Source organism: Drosophila bipectinata, chromosome 2R (assembly GCF_030179905.1).
Source record: "Drosophila bipectinata strain 14024-0381.07 chromosome 2R, DbipHiC1v2, whole genome shotgun sequence".
NCBI lineage: Eukaryota > Metazoa > Arthropoda > Insecta > Diptera > Drosophilidae > Drosophila > Drosophila bipectinata.
Window position 1 is genome coordinate 8,780,988 of NC_091737.1, and position 22,388 is coordinate 8,803,375.

At 40.5% G+C, this 22,388-nt stretch overlaps 5 protein-coding genes across 6 annotated transcripts; 2 read left to right on the forward strand and 3 right to left on the reverse strand.

Annotated features, from left to right (window-relative positions):
• Positions 1 to 473: 473 nt before the first annotated feature.
• LOC108121342 (membrane-associated guanylate kinase, WW and PDZ domain-containing protein 1) lies at positions 474 to 5,311 on the reverse strand. 2 transcript variants are annotated; one of them, XM_017235385.3, is made up of 6 exons: positions 4,527 to 5,311; positions 3,193 to 3,344; positions 2,986 to 3,077; positions 1,187 to 1,962; positions 991 to 1,058; positions 474 to 938 (listed from the first exon to the last, which is right to left on the reverse strand). In XM_017235385.3, exons 1-6 carry the CDS (start codon positions 4,731 to 4,733, stop codon positions 851 to 853), a joined length of 1,383 nt encoding a protein of 460 aa, XP_017090874.2. In that variant the 5' UTR covers positions 4,734 to 5,311; the 3' UTR covers positions 474 to 850. The 2 variants fall into 2 exon arrangements, with proteins under 2 accessions (XP_017090874.2, XP_017090872.2); XM_017235383.3 differs by lacking the exons at positions 474 to 938; positions 991 to 1,058; positions 1,187 to 1,962 and adding exons at positions 2,180 to 2,560; positions 2,694 to 2,866.
• A 3,495-nt stretch (positions 5,312 to 8,806) lies between these two features.
• LOC108121323 (uncharacterized) lies at positions 8,807 to 9,640 on the reverse strand. The gene is made up of 2 exons (XM_017235362.3): positions 9,359 to 9,640; positions 8,807 to 9,302 (listed from the first exon to the last, which is right to left on the reverse strand). Exons 1-2 carry the CDS (start codon positions 9,549 to 9,551, stop codon positions 8,881 to 8,883), a joined length of 615 nt encoding a protein of 204 aa, XP_017090851.2. The 5' UTR covers positions 9,552 to 9,640; the 3' UTR covers positions 8,807 to 8,880.
• Positions 9,641 to 11,962: 2,322 nt separating this feature from the next.
• LOC108121302 (putative leucine-rich repeat-containing protein DDB_G0290503) lies at positions 11,963 to 14,675 on the forward strand. The gene is made up of 3 exons (XM_017235330.3): positions 11,963 to 13,761; positions 13,824 to 13,920; positions 13,980 to 14,675. The coding sequence occupies exons 1-3, from the start codon at positions 12,109 to 12,111 to the stop codon at positions 14,360 to 14,362; spliced, it is 2,133 nt and encodes a 710-aa protein (XP_017090819.2). The 5' UTR covers positions 11,963 to 12,108; the 3' UTR covers positions 14,363 to 14,675.
• Positions 14,637 to 17,053, forward strand: LOC108121303 (uncharacterized). The gene is made up of 3 exons (XM_017235331.3): positions 14,637 to 16,184; positions 16,239 to 16,335; positions 16,385 to 17,053. The coding sequence occupies exons 1-3, from the start codon at positions 14,637 to 14,639 to the stop codon at positions 16,768 to 16,770; spliced, it is 2,031 nt and encodes a 676-aa protein (XP_017090820.2). The 3' UTR covers positions 16,771 to 17,053.
• Positions 17,054 to 17,919: 866 nt separating this feature from the next.
• On the reverse strand, positions 17,920 to 19,067 carry Mp20 (Muscle protein 20). Its single transcript, XM_017235332.3, has 3 exons — positions 18,930 to 19,067; positions 18,474 to 18,806; positions 17,920 to 18,413 (listed from the first exon to the last, which is right to left on the reverse strand). The coding sequence occupies exons 1-3, from the start codon at positions 18,957 to 18,959 to the stop codon at positions 18,222 to 18,224; spliced, it is 555 nt and encodes a 184-aa protein (XP_017090821.1). The 5' UTR covers positions 18,960 to 19,067; the 3' UTR covers positions 17,920 to 18,221.
• Positions 19,068 to 22,388: the final 3,321 nt, after the last annotated feature.

Sequence of the window (22,388 nt, forward strand, 5' to 3'; positions counted from 1 at the left end):
GCATTTCCTAACAAGGTTTTATTACAGTTCCCTCACATTATTAAAAGTTAAATGAAAGCCATGGGCTAAGATAATAAATACATAATTTTATTGGTAACATTGCAGTTAAAAGACTTAAGACCTAATATTGAAAGCCTTAGAAAATCCTGATTGAATTTCAATTAAATGAAATAACCTGATTGATTTCCCGTGAAAATCAAACAACTTTTATTTAAGCCAAAGTTTATATTGGGATTGGGAGAATCGGAAAGGACAGGAGCAGTCCCCTGTCCCAGACCACAATCTTCTTCAGAAATGTGAGTACAATTTTTAGAATATGCATTTCGAGAGACTTGGCAAGCGACGTTGAAGGGATACTGTGTCCACGTTGCTTTTGGCCTTGAGCTGGAATTTATGGTGTGATGAGTCACAAATAATGCATAAACCAGGCCAAGGCAAGTGCCAAAGAGTGCTTGTGGGACCATTTGCTTGCCAGGACTGGACTGGACTGGTCTGGTTTTGGTTTTCGGGTTCTCGGTTTTCTGGTTTGTCTTCAATCTGACTCTGGCAGTGATTTTTTGACATCGTCGAGAAGTGCACTTTAATTAAAAATTTTACAAGAGTGAGAAAAGGAGCGGGCTGGAGGTTGTGTTTGAATAGAGTTTCTCATACGCCCTGGTGTGCGGCTTTTAATTGAAGTGCTGCCAGAGTTTGGGGCTGCTGCTGTTGTCGCCTATGTATTTGCATAATGAACTCAATTAAAAGTTGGCTACTCCATCCCAACACTTCCCCCATCCTTTTGTCACCCGCTGAGGTCGGACTTAAGCTAATGGCAGGAACTGTTTAACACGGGTGTGACTTTCAAGACGGGTTACTCCTTTCGATCCTTCAGCAGCAATTGCATACGCTGGCCCACCAGTCCCAAGGGCTTGCGAGGCACTAGATGGCAGGTGGATTGCCTAAAAATAAATGCATTGTAGGCATAGTTTCAATAAAATATTTTTAACTTACTTGTAAATTATTTTCTCACGGTCTGCCCAGGGCCAGGATCGCTCCATTCTGTCCAATCGGAACAGCAACTAAGCAGATAAAGTTTAACATTAATTTTAATTTCAAATATAATTTTAATAATAAGAAATATTTATAAATATATTAAAAGTCTATTTAGTGAAGAAAATACTTTAATATATTCTGCTTAGTGTATTACCTTTTCAGCCTGCCCCTTGGCTGAATCCTGAGGCGGTGGCTGTGGAGTGGGCGTGGCTGGGCGCACCTTTGCTTGCTCCACCTCCATGAGCTCCTTTTTCTCTGGCATATCCTCCTTCAGCTTTTCAGATGATCCCTGTAACTCATCCTTTTCATCATCCGCCTCAGTGTCGTTGATGCGCAACTTGGGAACATTGCGGAGATTCCAGGTGTAGGTGGTGTTCAAGAAATCGCTGTCATCATCATCAACCTCCGCATCCGAAGGGCAGGTGGAGCTTTCAGAGTCTTCGGCAGTCACTGTCTTTGACGCCGCCGGCAGTTTTATAAAATATACCACACTGCCCTCGGCCTCATCCTCGGATTCGGTGTCATCACTTGCCTCATTTGCCGGATAATTGGCTTCCGATGCATAATCCGATTCCGGCGTGACATCCTTCAGCAGCTTTGATTGCCTGCCACCTTCAATGCTGGCCTCCACCTCACTTTCATCCTCCTCGTCATCCTTCACCTGGACCAAATCATCCTCGTCACTGTCAGTGTCACCTGGCGGTTCATCATCATCCCTCAGCTCATAGTCAAGGGCATCCTCGTCGTATGAGAATTTTCGCTGCACACAGGCCTCCTCCTGCTCCTCCCGATCCAGCTCGCTCATCCTGCCAAAGCTCTGCGACACGGTGGCCAAGGTAGAGGACAGGATCTTTGGTATTTCAGCAATGGCCGATAATTTACGCTGCATTTCCAGGAGGCGCATTTCGATGGAACTGGCACGAACGCGCCCTAAAATGGATATTCAGGACCAAGGAAGAGCATTTCGGAGGGTTTACATATTAAAGGGGCTTTTTTTTAATTTTTATTAAAGCCACAAACACAGAGACACAAAATATTATAAATTATATACACAACGCACCGGAAAAAATTAATAGCTTCGTCAAAGTTTCTATAAAAATCTCATTTAAAAAACATAGTTTTCCAAAGAAAAAAATTCAAAAAACAATTATTTATAGTTTTCCTTTTTTTTATAATTTTAAAGTTAGTTTAGTAATATTTTTTTACATTAATCAATGACAAATTAGTTTTAAGGGTTAAAAGGAATTACAAAAGGGTTGACGGTTGGAAGCCTCTGAGTATTTTTGCTTTAAAAGTTAGTTTTTTTTTCTCAGTGCAGGCTAAGAAGGAGACTCCCGCTGCTGTCAGGGGCTAAGCTGGTTAACTGGGAACCTTGACCTTCTCCCACTCCGCCACCTCACTTGGCCTTCGAGGCGCTGGGCAGGGCCAGGAGCATATTCTCGATGGTGCTGCTGCGGAGCTCTTGGTTGTCGCCCACCTCCGCGAAGAAGCGCCGGATGTTCCGCACGATGCGATGGTGGGGCAGCTCCTGATTCAAGGATCACGGCAGTACGGAGCAGAACAAGAATGGATACGGGAGAAAAAGAATAGGGGGAAAGTTTTGGGTTAATTCTTTCTGTGGCAGAGTTGTTGGCATGCAATCGTGTGGTTTTCTTCATCACCTGCTCTTCCTCGTCGGAGGACTCGTCCTCGCTGAGCTCAATGACCACCTCGTTGCCCTCGTCGTCCAGCTCGGTTTTGGTTTTCTTTTTCTTGGGCTTCGGCGGCTCCGGGGGGTCTTGCCACATTATCGGATGCCAACAACGCGAGCCAAGCAGGGGGGTTGGGTGGAAGTCTACAACAAAAAGATACAAAGCCCAGTGAGTTCTGGTTACACAAAAAAAAAGGACATGACTGTGATGGGGAAAGAGGACATGCAACTGCAGTTGACCGCATGAGAGTGCAACTACTCACCGCTAGGTGGCGGCAGTGGCTTGGGAACCCGCATCACAATTGACTTTTCCTCGCCGGCCTCAAACTGACCAGTGGGATCCTCTTCCTCCATGCTGCAACGGCACAGTAACATTTCTCATTACATAAGTTAAACATAAGCCTTTTAAAGAATATATAATAATAATTTCCCAGACACCGCACCGGGCGATATCTGGGGCAGCAACCTACTTGCGCAGCAGGAAATGTATCTTCTTGGGCGAGGCGTTGATTCTCTCGTGGGCCTGGGACAGTGTCAGCTGCGTGGCGTCCTCCTCGTTTATCTCGAGTATGATGTCGCCCAGGCGAATGCCCGCTTTGTCGGCCAGACCGTCGGGGGTCACCTGCAAGGGCCCAAGGATGTCAACCGATTCAAATCGAAAACGAAATCGAAACCAAGAGAATGCCGAAAAAAATCCTTTTACTTTCCGCGTGATACCGCACGATGCGAGTCTCGAGGCGCAATTGAATGGATATCTGCGTACTTTGGGTTTAGGTTCAGCAGATACATAGATATATGCGAAGCACAACCGACAGATACAGATGACAAGTATACGAGATGCTCTCAAAAAAAATGAAAGAAAATAATGAAAAACAATAAAAACTGAAACAGACAATGACGGGAAACTAAATAGACTTGTCATATACCTCAGAAAATTGGAATAAATAGCTATAGATGCAACAAACTTAAGGCTATATAAGCTCTTAATTTATTTAATTTTAAAATTAAGATTTAATAATATTTTTTTTTAGTACTTTAGTAGCTTATTACTTGCTAAGTTCATCAAACTCGTTGCTTGGCTGCCCCAAAAACCATTTAAACAAAAATTGATATTTTCTCAAACGACAACGCGAGACGTCAAAAGTAAAATGCTGCACAAAAGTCAAAAGCAATACTAATAGTTTTGAGGGAACAAGAAATGAGCTTAGTATAGACTATATATTTGTTTAAAACAGTAGACAAAAACAGAAAATAGTTCCCAAAAACTGAAATCTTAAAAACTTCAAGAGAAATATTCAAATAATTTCATGAAACTCTGGGAATTGTTGAACTCTCTCCCTTATGACACCCACTGTATGTATTTGGCTTCCGTCGAAGAAAAACTAATCTAACCCAAATATTGTACATTCACTTGAGACTGAAGTGAGCCAAATGGGAACTACATGGGGGAGCCAAAACATCTCGAAGAAAACAAGAAGACGGAACGTGGCAGGTGCAGATGCCACAAGACAATAAAATACTCGATTCTATGTGGCAGGCGGATAATTTGCATTGCCTGTGCCTCCGTCATAGGATAATTGGAATTCAAAGTTGTCGTGGATGGTTTGTTGTTCTGGCCCGCGACCAAAAATTGGAAACAATGACGAAACCGCAGTTGCAGTTTGTGGAATGGCAACAGTGGAGATACGATAAATACGACCCTAATCAGGCAAGTAAATTCTTTTAAACACAAGTACAAGAGCAATTTTAAAGAGGGTGTCCTGTAAGTTCTGACTGAAGCCAGCTGTCTTGATTCCCAATTTACCTGAAAGACTGTTAGCGGCATGTGGAACTCGGCCCCTCCGGTGATAAGGAAACCCCACCTGGTGTCGTCCTTGGAGGCATAGGCATCGGAGTCCACATCGAAGGCAGGAAAGCCGTCCGTATCGCCGATGCCGCAGGACACCTTGATAATGGGGGCCTTCTTCTTGGTCTCCGGCGTCGACCAGAGCAATCCTAATGGCTCCGGCATCGTTTTTGTTTACCTCCGCTCTTTTGTATCTCAATCTGTAATTGTGTCTATATTTGTGTATCTGTGTCTGTAGTGGTTTTATTATCTGTATCTCTCTTGCTATCCGCTGGTTTTATTTATAAATTTCACTCTTGCTGGCGGCACTCTTGCTTTTTGTATTTGCTGGCAAAAGTTTCCGATGCTCTTTTCTTCTTGACGGCGATGGCTTGTTTGCCTTTCTCCTGTCAAAATTTCGCCAGTGCAAAAATATTATTTGTATTTTGCCGGCTTTTCAGCAACACAGCTTTGGCGCTGTTTACTTTTCACGAATTTCAAATTTTCAACTTTAGCACGAACTCGCCACGCCAGGGCAATTAGTGGAGACTTATATAATCAAGGCACTCGAATTGCACAATAAGAAACTCATTAATTTTTGTTTTAGAATGAATTAAAAGAAACGCTAAACGGCGGAGAATTAAAGTTATGAGGACCACCAATGTATGGAGGGGGCTTGGTTGGAAAATTAGAATTATGGAAAATAAATTCAAAGCTTCGGCCTTTGAATGTTATTTTTTGCTTTTCACTTCCACTCGACTGCACTCGACTTGGCCAACTAAAATAATTCTCGAGAAGTTTGCCTTTGTGGCTGCTGCCGTTGCACATTCAATCTTCCATTCTCCCCAGAATCTTGCTCTTTTTCAGCCAATTTTTTGTGCTTTCCTTTTTTTAGATCTTGCCACTTTCTTGTTGCATTCGAAATTGCGCTATGCGTCGCCTTAATAACTATTATTTTTGCTGTTCGTGCAACATAATGTGGAATCGATTCAAAGCCTGGGAACTAGACCCAAACCAGCCATCTGTTCTTTGAGTTTATTTTTTCAAACAGTCGTTGGACTCTTTTTTCGTTCAACCCTCCTCATATCAGCCATAAAGAATTAAAGTCAAACATGCCAAGTTCATAGGCTTGTCAAAAAACAAACAACAATGGAAAATCTGAATTCTGAATGCAGGATGTGAGGAGCAAGCCCATACACACCTGATGAAAAAAATTCGATTATCACTGAAGGGAACGCAAAAAGGAATAGTGTTCAAACAGATTTTGTTAGCCAGGCCACAAAAGATTGTTGGCCCAAAACGTGCCTTATCTGCCACGGCAACAACAAAAAGAGTCAAAACATGAGTTCTGACAACCAGAAGACAGACAAAAGGGATGCCAGTGGCAGAAAAGTGCAAAAAGTTTCCAATAAACCAAAACAGGGCTGTGAGAGCAAAATGCAGATGACACAAGTCAATGGCAGGGCTCAAAATGGCTCATAAACCGATAAACGAGACCTTATTTTCCTTAAAAATGTATATATAAAGAAAATCAATAAGTTAAGTAGTGGGGATTAACTGGAAAATATAAAAACGGACAAGCTTATAGACGTCTTGAAAAATAAAACTAATAGAAACACAATAAGAAAAGCTTTCATCTAATCTTACTTTGAAATATGCTTCATTTTAATATTCTTTTATTTCTATATAGTATTTTATTTCTTAAACGCATAAATTCACAAAAAATTTATAAGATAAGACTTCCTCAAGCTGATTAAAAAAAAAATTTTCAAAGACAAAATTTCAAAGTTAATAAAGCTTATTTAAGCTCTAATTTTGATTTCACGTCAATGGTGGCGATTTGGCAAATCTTTACATAATTTATACATATCACGAATTTCAATTTTGACATCTAGAAAAGAGCCCCCTTCCAAAATTTCTAGTTTCTTTGTGGGACAAATTGTGGCTAGGTTTTCCAAGTTTTTGTTTCTCACTTCGTTGGCTGAACGACGACGTCTTGTCTGAGAGACTTCTTCCTCCGATTTTGGTGATTCTTCCGCAGAATCGGAGTCGCTGGAACTTTTAAGCACGGGATTTTTCTCTGCATTTGACGATGATTCTTCCGCAGAATCTACATCGCTGGAACTTTCATCCACGGGAGTTTTCTCTTCCTTCGGTGATGGTTCTTCCGCAGAATCAACATTGGGAGTCTCCTCAATCTCCTCCGAAGACGCACTGGACGCTACAGCAGCTCTTTTCGTAAGTCTACTACTGTTGTCTTCCGAATACTCTTCATAAGCTGGATAGTCTGGATAAGCTGGATAGTCTGGAGAGTCTAATAATCTTCTTGAACTTGCTATAGTCACTATTAAAGTTGCCACTAGCAACAGGAATAGACAACGAACCATAGCTGTAGACCTTACAAAGTCCTTTTTGTATAATGATAATTTAATATTTTTTTCAAATAGAACTTATCTGTGCGAGTTGCTTTTGAAAACTGAATAGAGCTCACAACATAGGTTTCTCTCGAAGCCGCAGCAAAATTCGTCGTCGCTATCGTCTCGTCGTGATTAGAGACTTAAATGTAAACAAAGCTTCTGTCAAGTCGGAAGTGATAAGAGTCTTAAACATTTAGACATTTGATTGAAATCAAAAGACACTTAAAAAATCAAATAAAAAACATCTAGAAGATATAAAATACCTGTGACAAACGCGCATGCCGCGCTTTTAGTAATTTATATAAACTTTGAGGACCAAAAAATGCTATTTAGATATACAATATTAACCATTAAAAAATATGCTAAACGGCACGCGTCTATGACATATTTTTGTATGTAAAATGTTTCCATTATTGTATTTAACCTGATTTTAAAATACCCCTTTTGATACCAAAAAATATACATGACCAATGAAAGTATGGATTCAATAACCTATTCTCCGGACTTGAAGGGATCAAGTTTATTTAAATTCTATTTATAGTTTCACTTTAATGTTGTCGATTGGGCACATATTGGTGGTTGGAATTAGGCAAAACTTTACAAATTTGTATAAATTTCAATTTAAACACCTAGAAAGTGGCTAACGACGATGTCGGCTCCAAGAAACTTCCTACTCCGATTTTGGTGATTCTTCCGCAGAATCTGAATCACTGGAACTTTTAAAATCAGGAGTTTCCTCTGCAGTCAGTGAGAAGTCTTCTCCAGAATCTGGAACGATGGCACTTTCAACAATGGGAGTTTCCTTAGCCTTTGCATTCTCCTCCTCCGGCGAAGAAGCGTTCTCCGAAGAAGCACTGGACGCTATAGCTGCTCTTTTCATTCTTTGTTGTTCGTGAGCATTTTCAGCAAAGTCTGGAGTTTCTCCTTCATTAATATCAAATTCCTCGAGATTAGGTTCCTCTTGTCCATAATCCGCCGAACTTGCCATCACTATCAAGGTTGCCAATAAAAACACGAAGAGACAACGAGCCATTGCTATAGTATATTCCTTATTGGATCCTTGTTGAATATAATATTCTATGGGTTTTAAAGTAGAACTTAGCACTGCGAGTTGCTTTCTTAAACTGAGTACAGCGCCCAAAATAGGCTCCTCAGAAAGCCACAGCAAAACTTTCTGCGAAGACTTGAATTTGAAAAAGCTTTTGAAGTGATAAGAGTCTTAAACAATTAAAAGTCTTAAATAAAGACATATGATTGAAATCAAAAGACTTTAAACAGTATGTATTGATTTGGAAAATTTTTCCAGTTTGTCTGTATAATAGTTCCCATAAACTATTGGTTTCCCATAAAATATTGGTATCTTTAAAAAAATCGTACCACCCGTTTGACTCATCCTGGCTTTAAGCTTTAACAGCGTTAAGCTTTAATTATTAATTTTTGAAAAGTTTAATGAGTTTGATAAGAAACCTTGAGTTTGATCAAAATAAATAATATTTGTTTTTCAGAACACAAAGTTACCTTATTTGTTGACTACAGTTCGTATACGACAATTTCATAATACATATCTGTATAGTATTTTTTTATAAATACTTGAACTCATATAAAATTGATAGGACTTCCTAGAACTGATAAAGAACGAAAACAAATTTCAAAGATCATTAAGTTTATTTAAATTCTATTTATAGTTTCACTTTAATGTTGTCGATTGCCCAATTGTCAATTGTCGAGCCTTAAACACTTAAAAGTCTTAAATATAGACATATGATTTAAAGTTTATTGAAAAGTTTAATGAGTTTGATAAGAAACCATCAAGTAGGTCATCGCAGAGGTGCACAGGTTCAATTAATTAAATAACTTTTTTTTTTATTCTTTGGTATTTCTTATATCAATTATTTTAATTTAACATCATCATCCCATTATTCATATGTGGCATCGTTCGCCTCCAAGGAACTAACTTCCTGGACTTCACAGCCCTGGGCATAATCTTCGATACTTAAGTCCTTGTCCTTCTTGAGAGCAGCCAGAGCCTCCTCCATTTCTTGCGTAAGCTCCTTCTCCGCCTGAGGATTCAGTTCTGGCTCGAGGTGCTCCTCGGAAACGTCTCGTCTTCGCCTTTTAGCTGGGGCGTGGGAAGTCTCCTCTATACCATCCGAGGTGGTGGTCTCAGTCTCAACTTCACCAGCTGGACCTTCTTGACCGGATTTTCCAGCTTTGGAGTGTGCCGCCTTCAGCTTCTCCTCAGAGGATGAGCCAGAGGAATCGCCGCTGGAGTCATTACGACGGACTCTTTTCAGAGCATTTTCTTTCTCCTTACTTTCCTCAGATGATGCCTTGGGTTCTAACAATACAGATTATAAATTAAATAAATATTTTAAAAATTCACAAGCTTCTTACTTTCTTGAGGGTCCTCGTGGGAGCCGCTAGAATCCTGGGCATTTCGTTTGCGGATTCCAGACTTCTCTGCAAGGTCCATGTTCAAGCTCGCTTCCAGATTCTGATTGAAAAACTCATCCAAAGTTAGGGGAAGAGCAACTGCCACACTGAGAACCGTGACAGAAATGAGCAGCAGCAGGATGGATCTCTGCATTTTGTGAGTCCTTTGAATACTTTTACTGTAGGTTTAGTCTCTTCGGTTGTAACGATCGCGTCAAGATGATTTGTAGCACTGATCCCGGTCGATGGGCAAGGTTCGCCACGAAACCTCAGCAAACTAAATAGAAATCGAGGTGATTATGGACACAAATATAATTAAAGATCGCATCTCGGCAACAACTTATGTATTCCTCCAACACTCTACCCTTTGCTGGCAGCCGAGCTCTCCCCCCAATTTTCCTGCGCAATTTCCGAGTTTGTGCCAATTGCGATTTCATACTTGACTTGCATAATTCATGACAGCAAATTGTGGGACTACGATGCTGCTGCTTTTGCTTTTAGAATCTGTCTTTTTTTCATTTTTTGCATGCTCTTTAGCAAAGCAAAGTAAATAGAGCCAGTGATAAGCCGAACTGAGTCGCGGATCATCAAAGATCAAGACGAGTCGCAATTTGTAATTATCGACGCGTTTCCAGAAGTGCATGAAAATAAAAGTACAGCCCAGGCCTAGGCAAAAACATGTAAATAAGTTTTACACAGGAAAAAAACAGATTCTATATATCAGATTCTAATTAATAGCTATAGTTTTATTTTCTAAGCATTTTTATTAAAAAATATGTCTGGGCTTCCTTAATCTTTATAAGATCATAAATACATACATATGTATGTATACATACATTTCTTATAAATAATAAAATTGTTTATTTTAATTAATTTATTTTTTGAAACTAAGTGTCTATAAGTGTATGAGTAATTCCTTTATATAATAAATAATAAATATTTATTATTGTTTTCTGAAATAAAACTCATGTTTCAAGAGTAACATTTCGAGAGAAATAACAAAACATTATTTCTAAGTTCAAAAGGTTTGATTTTTTCACTCGAATTAAAATTTTCACAATAATATTTTCTTAATAAATTGTTTTCTCTCTTAAATATATAAAAAAAAACAGCAAATAAATTGTCTAAAACAACAACTAATAGATAATTCCCTTTCTAGAATCTCTAAAAGAAGAAACTGAAATGGGCTCTGAAAATCTCTCAGTGTAAAGGCATATTGAAGAAACACTCGTAAATTACAATTTTGCTGGGCGGAACGTGCCAGAGTAATTGCAACATGGGGCGGGCAAATTCAAGTTCAAGTTCTTAAGTATCCACAAGATACAGCAGATACTAGATACTCAAGCCGACTGAGCCAAAAATTCCACTTAATTCTCGGCGGCTCCGTAGGCCAGAAAACAAACAAAAGAGCCGAAACAGAAAAAAAAGGATTCTGGAAAAAGTTTTCTGGCCAAGATGATAAATAGCAAACGGGTTCCCCCATGGCTTATGGTTTTCGGCCAAAACGTGAGCCGACTGGGAAATTGGGCCAAAAGACATGTGCGTCGACTGAAACGCTGACGAATGTCCAGGGGCAATTATTTTGTCGCCAGTGTTTACCTGGCTATTAAACGCCCATCAGGACACGGCTGTACGACTATTATTCACCCGGATCCGGTATTAAAGTAGGCGTGGCATGTGCTCAAGCCGAATCGAAAACAAATTTATTTAACAGCCATCAAAGGGGATTGGCGGCCATAAAAAGCGAAAAGTTGCTCAGCCCTCGGAGCAGATAGGGCTTATTGAATATGATTCCCAGATGTCCTCCGGAACATCAAAGGCTGAGCAGTAGGGAGCGATGATAAAGTCGCAGCCTCATGCATAATTTAAAGCAATTTGGCTTTTTGCTGAATCAATTTCCACGCTGCCACGAGACGGCCTCGCAATAAGACAATCAAACGGAAAGTATTAAGACCTGAAATCCATTCCAAGTGCTGCAGTGCTTTCTATGCAAATTACACTCTCCAGCACTGCAGAGCATTTATGTAAATCAGTCCCGACACCTGCTGTCCCTAAAAAAATATATATTTATATACATGTAGCATAAAAAAATAGCAACCCATAAGGTGGTGAGTGAATTAAAGCGCGAAATGTGCAAGGCCGGCGTTTTGTCATATTTATTAAAAATTAATCAATGTCATAAAGTTTGCCGCACTCGGCCAGGCTCGACGATCAATCAAGTTTAAAGCCATTTCAGGATTTACTTAGGACCTTCAACTGTGCCCCAGGTGGTGCTTACAAATTTAAAGAGAGTTTTGGCAATGAACAGAGCCAAGCATATATCCAGAGATTTAAGAAGTCAAAGTTGTGGATTATAATTGAATAAAATAAAAATTGAAATGCCTGAAAGTATGCTTTACTTTTTACTTCTTCTCAATGCAATTTTTCATCTTAAAAATGCAAAGAAATTATATTTATATTTTTGAATTATTATTTAACATTTATTTTATATTATTTATAAAATCAATTTAAAATTTTTATTATTTCATTGGAAATTTGATTTATTTGTCAGTACTCTAAAAACAATTAAACAAAAAAACACAAAACACACAAAGACACACACCAAACTACACACAAAATACCTAAAAAAAATACATAAACAAAACAAAAAAATACATAACACAAAATATAAAAATAGTTTTTAATTTAGTTAGAAAAAATAAAAAAAAAATATGGCTGAGGAACCAGAAGTTGTCGAGACCGCGGAGGCAGCTGCAACCGACAAACCTGCACTTGCCCCTGCGGTTTCGATTCATTCTGTGACTAAGCCCGAAGAGATCACCAAGGCAGATGAACCGGCAGAGACTTCTAATTTCGAGGGAACAGTTAACGAAGATCAGGGAGATGAGCTACCGGAGGCACCTGGAGGGGAAGCTGCAGCGGATGGATTCATAGAAGACCAAGGTGATGGTGCACATGATTCGGAGCTTAGTGAAGCTCAGCTTTCGCCGGAAGAACTCAGGATGAAAAAAAAGCAAGAACGCAGGGAACGCTTGAAGAAAGTCCTCGCCAATCGTTTTGGTGTGGAAAGTAGCGAAAGACTGGTGGTGTTTCAAGATCAGGTCTTTACAAAGGAGGATTATTCGGCAAAGGATTTTGTTCTCGAGGACCCTGAAACGATTGTGGCCAATTTCTATGAACCCGATGAGCCCGAACCGGATGCCGCATCCATTTTGGACGTCAATGTCATGCCGCAGATGCCTGATGTATTGCAGAACTTCTCTGAAGCATTAGAAGATTATGGAACCGAAGACATTTTCCATCGCGACTCAATCACTCAACCTGATGACGACACGTCACAAGATGCCATTAGCATTGTGTCCGGCAAAACAAAAGATCCGGACACTGTTAAGCAAAAAGCAGTATTCCTTCAGGAGTTCGATTTACCCAGTTTTTCCGACATTTCAGAGGAGCACCTAGCGGTACAATTATCGCGGATAAAGTCCGTGATGAGTATGGAAATTCAAGATCGTGGATCCTTTGTCAATCCACTAACCGGGGAGATAATCACTAGCACCACATCCAGCTCCTCTTCCAGCATTGAATTCGGTTCGGACAACGAAGAGCAAGCCCGCGATGCCGGCTCGGAGATTTCCCTTGATCTGTCCGACATACAGGAGTTTCCAGAGACGGCACTACCACCACAGGCAAATGCACAGTCGGCCCTGACCTTCGCGGAGTTCACTCTGAACTTTAGGGCCTCGCACTTACCCGATGACCAAGATGACGAAGACCCTCTGGCGAAATATATAGAACTGGAGAAGATTACTGCCGAGTTTCTCAACGATCTGTTGAAAGAAATAGTCGTGCGAGTGGAGGCCCGCAACTACGAAAACTTACTCCGGAGCAGGTTCGATAAAAGGAAGCTACTGGACGAGTTGAAGGTTATCACCAATATGCACATCCTCGAAAGGAATATGAACAACATGCTGAATAATCGAATGCAGGAGTATTTTAAACGCTTGAAGAACAATCGAGTCTTCGCCAAGCTTTCCCCCGCGGACGAGCAAGCCTACTATTCCCGGTACACAGATGCCCTAGCCCATCTGGATCATCTTAAAAAACGACTCGAGATGGCCAAATTGCAACATGGCATACAGCTGAACAGGGTCCTCTTCGATCTACACTCGGCCCAGCAGGTTACCTCCTTCATGGAGGATCACCTGGAAAAGATTGTGCGCAAGACCTTGTATAAGCCGGACAGGGATCAACTGGCTCGAATAGTGGATTCAAATTTGCGGGCCATAGCATCTAAGCGGCGCGAGATCAGCGACACCAGGCTCTTTCTGATAACTCGCAAACATACCCTGGGCAACCTCCTGAGGGTGCGTTCCAATCCTTTGATTTAATTATTCGTTTAAAACTCATTATCGTTGTAATTCCACAGAAAATACATGCTTTGGATACAGTAACACCGGAATTGGCCATCAAGGACTTTATAGCCATACAAAATGAAACGGTAGCCATAGAAAAGAAAATAGAGGGTAATTACGTGAAACAGCTCAATTTACTTTGAGGTACATCCTTATATTAATCCTTCCAGAGCGCCAATCCGATTTGAAAAAGATGCGTAACCAGTACCTCACCGAACTCCACCTCCTTCAGCACAATCGGGAAAAGACTTCGGCCCTGGGAGACAAGCTGCAGACAATGAAGGACAACCTAAGGATAAATCAGGATAAGCAGCGCAGGTTGCGCGCTAAACTATATGAAGTGAAGCTGGAAAGGACCAAACTGCGCAAAAGGTACAAAGACATGGCCTACAAGGGCGGCATCCTGTCGATGCCAGCTCTTATGCATGAGTACGACCATACCTTGGACAGGCTGAAGGAGAAATCCGAGAAGGTGCAGAAGCTCAAGGAGTCGATGAAGGCGATTACCAAGCGCATTACTTTCTACGAACACGGGCCGGTACAGAGTCTTTAAAGAGTAGATCTAGTTAAAGTATATAAATAAATCTTTAAACCTTAAAAAAATGAAAGAGTTGCCTAGGAAAATCAATTCAAACAGAAAACTCATGATACAACACTAGAACCACAACACACAAATACTCAAAATACTTATCTTAAGAAAACAATCTAAATATTAACAGAAGACATACTCCTAAACACTATGTACTGCAACTCAACCTTTTAAATAAAAAGATAAATAACAAAAAAAAACCATTATAAGAATAAACCCAGAGACTTAATAAACAAAAATGGAAGACGCCGCAGTAGTTGAAGAGACGCCCCAAGGAGTGGAAGGAAAGACCAAGCTGTCTGATCCTGCAGTGCAAGACCAGGCCATGAAATCAATTGTAGGGGAGGCCATAGAGGCAGGAAGTGTGGCTAGTGGGGCGGAAGATATGATTGCATCCTTTAGGTTATCGACCCTTGACCTTATCAAATCGGATACTAAGACGGACATGGTTCAGGCTAAGATAAGCCGTGACAAGGAAGAGGCAGAGGAGCGAAAGAAGATACTCCGGGAACTCGAGGCACGTCTAAAACGGCAACGGGAAAGTGAGCAGCGAAGTGCATCGGTGCGACTCAGCCAGAAAGAGCAGTCCATTGCCGAAGAGGAATATCGCAGATCCACGGTTCAGTTTGCAGAGGATAGTCCGGAAGGTAAAACATCACCCTGCGGATCGGAAAACATAAAAGAATCGACCTCTACGCTCACTATGGTCCCGTCAAGTATCTATATGAGTAGCAGTCGAGATTCCATAGATGATACCGAATTGGATCCCATGCAGGTGGCTGTCAAGTCACTGATGTTTGTCCCCCATCTGTCCGACCTTTCTCTGGACGATGACAAAGCGTCGATTTTCAGTCGTCGAAGCCGTCAAAAGTCAACGACCCTATCAATTAAGAGCTCAAAATCTGGTGGAGGGGATGTAGGAGGGTTTAAGGATCCCACATCCAAGCCTGACTCCAATAGTGATGTGGAGGCGAATCAGCAGGAAGAGGAGGAGAGCTCCGCCTCAGAGTCAAGCTTTGATGCTGCCCAGTTTCGGGCTACACAGGATTCCATATTGGACACCGTCACAATTAAGTCTTTATCCACGCACGATGTTCACTTTGATTCCCACAGCCAAATGGAACTAGGCCTGGACGACTTTCTGAACTTAACGCAAAGATCTCCGTCCGAGGTGGAGGTCGGCATCGAGCCGCCCAACAAGGACCTTGAGAACAACCTTTTGGTTCGCGGATTCGTTGGTCAATTAATCAACGATGTGGTCTATTCAGTGGAGCACAAGGATCCCAGGGAGTTGCTGAGGGAAAAGTTGGACAAACTTAAGCTGATCGCCAGTCTGGAGGTCCTTGCAGAAGAGTTCTTGATGATCAGGGACCTAAACCGCATCCTCAACGAACGCATGGTCAACTACAGCCGGCAGACCAAGAACTTGAGAAATATCCAGCCCCTTTCCAATGAAGAGACGGCCATAGCCCAGCTACGGTATAGTGCGGCTCTCAAAGCACTCGGCCAAGACCTTGATCGGGTCGCTCAGGTGAAAGCTGAAGCGGCCCTGGCTGCCAATAAGGCAATCATATCCCTCGTCCATATCAACAACGTTGCCACCACCACGGAAGTGCACCTGGAGGCGGTTATACGGAAGTTGCTGGTCCGGCCGGATGCCGAAACCGATTTCCTCAAGAGAATGGTGGCGAAGGAGTTGCGACTGATGGCCCAGGTCCGAAACGAGATTAGTGACACCAGGCTCTTTTTGTTGACCCGACTGCATACATTGGCGGTTACTAGGGAAGTATGTCTTCTACTGCCTGTAGGTAAGGACCTCCTTTAATATCCTTTTTCTCAGAGGGTCGCAAAACTGGAGTCTGTTGCGGAAAATGTGAGCATGAATGCCTTCGTGGCCACGCAAGCAAATGTGGTTGCCCTGGAAAAAAAATTAGAAGGTAAGGATTCCTTGAACTCGTTCTCCTAACCATATCCTTTTTCCTTAAGAACGAAACGGGGAACTGAAGAAATCGCGTCACCAGTACCATTACGAACTACATCAGATTCAGCACAATAGGGAAAAGGCCATGGCCATTAGAGGTAGACTGGAATCTCTGAAGATCGAGCTGGTGGCTAAAACCGAGATACGAAACATGCTGAAGAACAAGTTTGTGCGCTTGAAGATGGACCGGCAAAAGATACGGAAGGAGATCCAGGAGCTCACCTACAGAGGCGGTATCCTGGCGATGCCTGCCCTTATGTATGACTACGATCGCACTGTAGAGTACGCGGAGAAAAAGGAACAACAAGTCCTAACACTCAGAGAAAAATTTCGATCCGGCAGTACTTCCGTATCCGCTTTCAGTTTGAGAAAGTCCTCAAGAGGACTATAATATGAAAAATAAAAATAACATTAGGGGATTTTCACACAAACCATTCAGGGTCTATCATCCATTTAAAAAGTAGATAATTATCTATCCCTCTGACCTGTGGGTTTATAAGACCAACAAAATATTTGTCATATTTCAGTATGTATTATAAACAAGAGTCTTAATTAGTTATGAGCAGAATGCTAGACTTCCTACCTATAAGCTTATGCATCAGTGATAGCCCTGAATCGGTACAGAAAATCTCTTAATGAACCATTATAAAAATATATATCCCTCTTCATTTTCAGTGTCAAGTTTGTTATTTATTTGCCTGTTTTTATTTATGCCTTTTATATATAGTTTCAAAACAAAAAAAAAACAGAAAATATGCGAAAGGAGAATGGCACTTTTCGATGTTCCCATTAATATTCCCCTACACAAAAGCCAATTGTTGGAATTTCAGAATTATTCAGAAATTCTCAATTGCCCAAAACTCAAGAAATTGGCACACGTACTCACAAAGTACCGACAATTAGCCAACAACTAATGAAAGATATTATTTATTCTCGAGAAGTAAGAAGCTATTTATATGATTTATTACGTCTTTTTTCTAAATTTTTCCATTGGTTTCTAAATTGTGACTTTGATGCCCCCACCCTAGAACTAACACCCCCTGACAGACCATAATAAATTAAGAAATCTTAAAAGTGCCTGGCTAAAGGCGTGAAATATGTTCTCGGGCTGTCTGGCATTTTTCTTTTTGCCAAAAATTGCACCTGCAATACATATTGACTACTATGTGTTTTCCGCAAAAACAATTTCACGCCCAGACAGGTAAGCTAAGGGGAAAATTCCTAAGCGTTCATATACTCGTATACCTATAGAAACTTAGTGTTAACTTTTGACCATTGTAGATGTGTTGACCTCGACACGCTTCAGTGGAATTTTTCATCACACCGCACCATCCATCGGTGAGTGTTTATGTTTAGTTTTTAACGATGATAGGATCTCGTAGATATATTCCCGTTTAGATATAGAAAAGACATTTATAGAATCTATTTGCTGTGCGCATTTGGGGGCCGTAGGCAGATAAATAAACTCACTTATACACCCACACAAATAACACAATCATCAAGGTTATAATAGAGGTGATCGAAAAATCGAAGATCGGTGTTTGGGATTTTGGATTTACTTTATTTTACTCGTATATAGATTAAACTTAGGCGTATACTTAATTTTAGGGCTTTTTAAGGTGCCACAAGCCTTTGTTTTGTGTTGTTTGTGTGAGTGTTTTAAATATATATTATATTTTTTTTTGGTGTTGGTGAGGAATATTTTTTGATCATCATATAAATTGATTTATATATGTGTGTTTGTGTGTGTGTATGTGCGATCACTTAGCATACATATATGGTTTGTAATTTGATAGAAAAGAAACCACAATAGTCCCTAAGCAGGATCCTGGATGAGGGCGCTTACTTGCCGAGCAGGATCTTGCGGCCGGCGCCGAGGTTCTGGCCAGCCTGGGTGGCACCCTTGTTGGAACCAGCCTGCAGACCCACAATGGTCTGGCCGGCCTTCAGCTGCTCCTCGGTGAAGTCGCGCTTGCACTCATCGGCGGGCTTGGGGCCCAGGAAGGGTCCCTTGAACTCGGCGTGCTTGTAAGCCTATTAAAAATATTTAAGAATTAATCTCAGACTATAGTGGAGGATAAAAGATGAACTTACAGCACGGCCAATGGCGAAGATGGTGTTGGTGACATTGGCAATATCCTTCTTCTCATAGAGATCGACGGTCTGGAAGACATCGATATCGGGAACACCGTAGGCGATCAGAGCCTTCTGGAAGTTGTTGATGTTCTCCATGAACTTGAACTGTCCACCGGAGGAGTTGATCTTGGCCACAGAGTTGGGGGCCAGGATGTTGATCAGCTTGCAGAGCACCTGACCGTCCTTGAGCACATCCTCGTAGGACTCGCTGGCGGGGAACTTGTCGCCAGTGATGGCCTCAATCCATTCCTGGGCCTCCTTGTCCATCTCGGGATTGCGCTTGCCGGCAATCTAAAAACAATAGTTATAATTTAATTTTTTTTCCACTTTTCATTTTATTTTTGGTTTTTAATATTTTCTTTTAGTTTTTAAATTCACTTTCACTTATTAAAGTTTTATTAAAAAATTATTCACCTTGGCACGAACGGCACGCTCAAGAGACATTTTGCGTTTTTGGTTTTTGGGTAAGGGTGCTGTGTGATCTTCACCAAAGCTTCAAGCAGCTACAACTGATGCCAGCCAACGGGGCGTATGCGTCTTTTAAAGGACCAGCCGTGGGAGAGAGCGTTCTCCCGCAAAATCGTTCAAGAATTTTCCAAAAATATATCCGAATTCGGAGTCGAGTGTGTGTATTTGAAAATTCGGTAGCGTGGGCGTTCGATATATCTACGTATATATTTTCATCGCTCGTCGTAGCGCCCCGCATGAGTCGTGCGATATAATTTTAGATCATCATCATCTGTCATCGGCAGAAAAAAAACGAAAGAAATAAGGAAAAATCCAAAGCAAAATGCCTAATAATTTTCACACATATTGCAAAAGTTTTTTGATTTGTTTTTGGGCTGGGCAATCGTATGTGCACATCGTGTGCTCTTCACAATGCGCTGCTCATTTGCATGTTAACCGCATTTTTCGGACTTGGCCTGGCCAGCTGTCCTATTGCCATTTTGTGCTCGTTTCGGGCGCGTGCATTTGTTGCTCGTAATTTCCATGGGAATTGGCATTGCATTGGGTCATAATTAAAAATGACATCAAATTGGTTAACATCATGGGTGGGTGACTTTCTCCAGAAGTGGAAATAAAAGCCATAAGGAAATTTCAATGGTCTAGACTCGAGACTCTAGATATAGAATGATATATGACAAAGTGACATCATTTTGTTTGGAAAATATTTATAAATACAAAAGAATTTATTCTCCAATCTTTTACAAATATTGAACATATAATCGTAACTTAAAGAAGATTAAACACTTTTATTCTTTAACAAAAATGGTTTTCATAAATGTATAATAAATTAAAATTATTCCATTTTATACATTATTCAGTTTTTAAGTTTAGCCAAACTAACCCAAAGAACCTTTTTTTTATGGAATATTAAAGCTTTCCTTCCACAATAAACTATAATTTATTCTAATAATTACTTAACATTAACTCTATCCTATAATAATAAACAATATTTTTCCTCATTATTGCTGTTCCATTATTGCTTTTTTGTCATACAATAAACAGTAAATTGCAATCATAATCCGTTAATACATATTAAACAGATTATCATAAAATAAGGAAAAAAACTTATAAATATTTACGGAAGGTCATTCTATTCTTCGCTAATGTCCAGCCAATAAATGTGAATTATGTGCCTTGTGTTATTGAAAAACACTTTCGAAAAGAGGACAGATAGACAGACAGCCATCGAAAATTTTCCAAAAAATGTCAAAACAAGAGGGCGATAAAGTAAGGCGACTTTCACGGCCAAAGTTCGTGCCCCACACGGAGATGAATATTTTCTTTAACTTTACTCTCAAAAACAAATAAACAATTCGGACAACACGACATCTATTTTGGGGGACAGAGACTCTGAGAGGGATTTCTGGTGCTAGAGCGGATACTATTTCGATAACTTTCGGAAAACCCATGGCATACACGTAAAAGGCTCGAAGAAATTGTGTTCTGGGTAGTGCGACTATTTCTGAACAGGTGGACTCGAACCGAAATAGTTGCGCCTCGTCAGCGGTGAGATTTTCCAGGCTTTTCTCACACTTTTCTGGCCCGAAGAAAATAACAAAACCAAAAAGTGGAATAAGGCAGAAAAAAGTGTATGGAAACGGAAAACAGATGGCGTGTTCATTTATTTTTACCGCCTCCTTGGCCCGCGGCACTTCGACGGACCGTCCGTCCGGACGAGAACTTATTTTTTTTAATTAACAAATATTTTTCGAATTTGAAGTAAACCGCAATTGTTGCGATTATGCCGTTTGGTCATTTAAGTGAATTAAATTTGCCTGCGGCCCGGTTTTGACTATTGTCTTCGGAGTAAATTTAATTAATGGCCCGCAGATGTGCGGCCATTTTTTCCATGGCAATTAAATTATTGTAATTGCATTCCCCACAGGGTGAGAGTAAAAGAATCAAATTCAATTACCCGAACGAGGCTCTCGAAGTACCATCCCAAAGATGATAGCCCAAACCCAAATCCCAGGTCCTAGTTGCAATTCAAACATACGCCTGATTAAATGTTTATTCGAGTCCTTTGGCTCGATGGGGGCTTCTATCATGCATTCTCATCAGGCCAACGTCGTTTTGGCCAAATTGCATATGTTGTCGCCGGTCGCCTGGTTGCCCGGTCGACTGGTCGGGTGTTTGTTTGCCGAGGAAAATTAGATTCGGGCGGGCAAACATCCTGGCGAAAGCCACTTTATATCCTCTCGCACTAGGCGCTAAGTTGGTGGGGATTATTTTCCCATAAATCAGCATAAAAACTCAACAAAGGCCAAGGCCTACGAGCAAAATGGCCAACGCACAATAACCCCAAAAATGGGCAAAAGGCGAAGCATATCCGAAATGAAGTCAAGCGAAATTAGGTCGTTGGGAGAAGGACCACAAAATACACAGAGAAAAACTAATAAATAATAAATATTTGAAATAAAAAAAAAAAGAGGTTATAGAATATTTTAAAAATTAAAACGCAATATAAGGTAATTGATTCCTTTCTTCAATTATTTTAACCAATTTTGTTGGTATTTTTATATATTTTTCTTGTAAAAAGATCTCCGTAGAGGAGCAACCACTTGCTGGCATTTGTGGCACTTCCGCTGGCTTAAAGTGAGGCCGGGCGGAAACGGAAATTGAGTCAACCATTGTCGGCTACTCGAATCGAAATACTCGCATCCCTCTCGACTCGATTGTCTTGCTGCAATTTCATTTATAAACAAACAGGCAGTAGGGAGAAAACAGACATCGTGCCACATTCCGAGTGAGTTTGCCAACCAAGAATAGACACATTATTTATTTAAGCTCAACATTTAATTGGAAAATCATGCCCAATGTCGTCATTTTGTTAACAAAAATAAACACTAAACCTAACTCGTCTCGTCGCGCCTCGCCTCGGTCATGACATTGGGCGATGGCCGGTGGCCAGTGGGAATAGTTATTTATAATTTTCACATAATTTCTAGAGACATTTTCCCGCATCTTGCGACAAAATCAATTAAATAAATTTCCCATTTTCCCATTATAGCTACAAAGAAACATGGTGCAAGAATTCTTGTAGTATTTATATTTACCTTTCGGACAATAATTAAACAATTTAGGTGAAAACAAATATATATAATTTTCAAAAAACTTACTTGAACAAACTTTTTAAAATACATTTTGAAGAATTATCGAAGGATTTCTTCTAGATTTAATTCTAGAAGCACTTCTATATTTCTATAAGCACTTTTAGTTTAAATATTTTAAATTTTAAACAAAACTCTTCATACTATTTACTTTCTGTAATTTATTTCCATAAAAGAGTTAAGTCTTTGTCTTCGAAATAAAGTGGTTTTATCTTTTTTAAACTTTTACCTTTGCAATTATTGAAATACGGAATCT

Excerpts from the sequence above, each read along its gene's own strand:
- LOC108121342 (XM_017235385.3), bottom strand. The coding sequence starts at position 4,733 with ATGCCGGAGCCATTAGGATTGCTCTGGTCGACGCCGGAGACCAAGAAG. Across the intron at positions 3,345-4,526 it reads TGCCGCTAACAGTCTTTCAG|GTGACCCCCGACGGTCTGGC; the intron begins GTAAATTGGGAA and ends GGGCCCTTGCAG. Across the intron at positions 3,078-3,192 it reads ATACATTTCCTGCTGCGCAA|CATGGAGGAAGAGGATCCCA; the intron begins GTAGGTTGCTGC and ends GTGCCGTTGCAG.
- LOC108121323 (XM_017235362.3), bottom strand. The coding sequence starts at position 9,551 with ATGCAGAGATCCATCCTGCTGCTGCTCATTTCTGTCACGGTTCTCAGT. Across the intron at positions 9,303-9,358 it reads CCACGAGGACCCTCAAGAAA|AACCCAAGGCATCATCTGAG; the intron begins GTAAGAAGCTTG and ends CTGTATTGTTAG.
- LOC108121302 (XM_017235330.3), top strand. The coding sequence starts at position 12,109 with ATGGCTGAGGAACCAGAAGTTGTCGAGACCGCGGAGGCAGCTGCAACC. Across the intron at positions 13,762-13,823 it reads CCCTGGGCAACCTCCTGAGG|AAAATACATGCTTTGGATAC; the intron begins GTGCGTTCCAAT and ends GTAATTCCACAG. Across the intron at positions 13,921-13,979 it reads CATAGAAAAGAAAATAGAGG|AGCGCCAATCCGATTTGAAA; the intron begins GTAATTACGTGA and ends TAATCCTTCCAG.
- LOC108121303 (XM_017235331.3), top strand. The coding sequence starts at position 14,637 with ATGGAAGACGCCGCAGTAGTTGAAGAGACGCCCCAAGGAGTGGAAGGA. Across the intron at positions 16,185-16,238 it reads CATTGGCGGTTACTAGGGAA|AGGGTCGCAAAACTGGAGTC; the intron begins GTATGTCTTCTA and ends CCTTTTTCTCAG. Across the intron at positions 16,336-16,384 it reads CCTGGAAAAAAAATTAGAAG|AACGAAACGGGGAACTGAAG; the intron begins GTAAGGATTCCT and ends TTTTTCCTTAAG.
- Mp20 (XM_017235332.3), bottom strand. The coding sequence starts at position 18,959 with ATGTCTCTTGAGCGTGCCGTTCGTGCCAAG. Across the intron at positions 18,807-18,929 it reads AGCGTGCCGTTCGTGCCAAG|ATTGCCGGCAAGCGCAATCC; the intron begins GTGAATAATTTT and ends TATTGTTTTTAG. Across the intron at positions 18,414-18,473 it reads TCTTCGCCATTGGCCGTGCT|GCTTACAAGCACGCCGAGTT; the intron begins GTAAGTTCATCT and ends TATTTTTAATAG.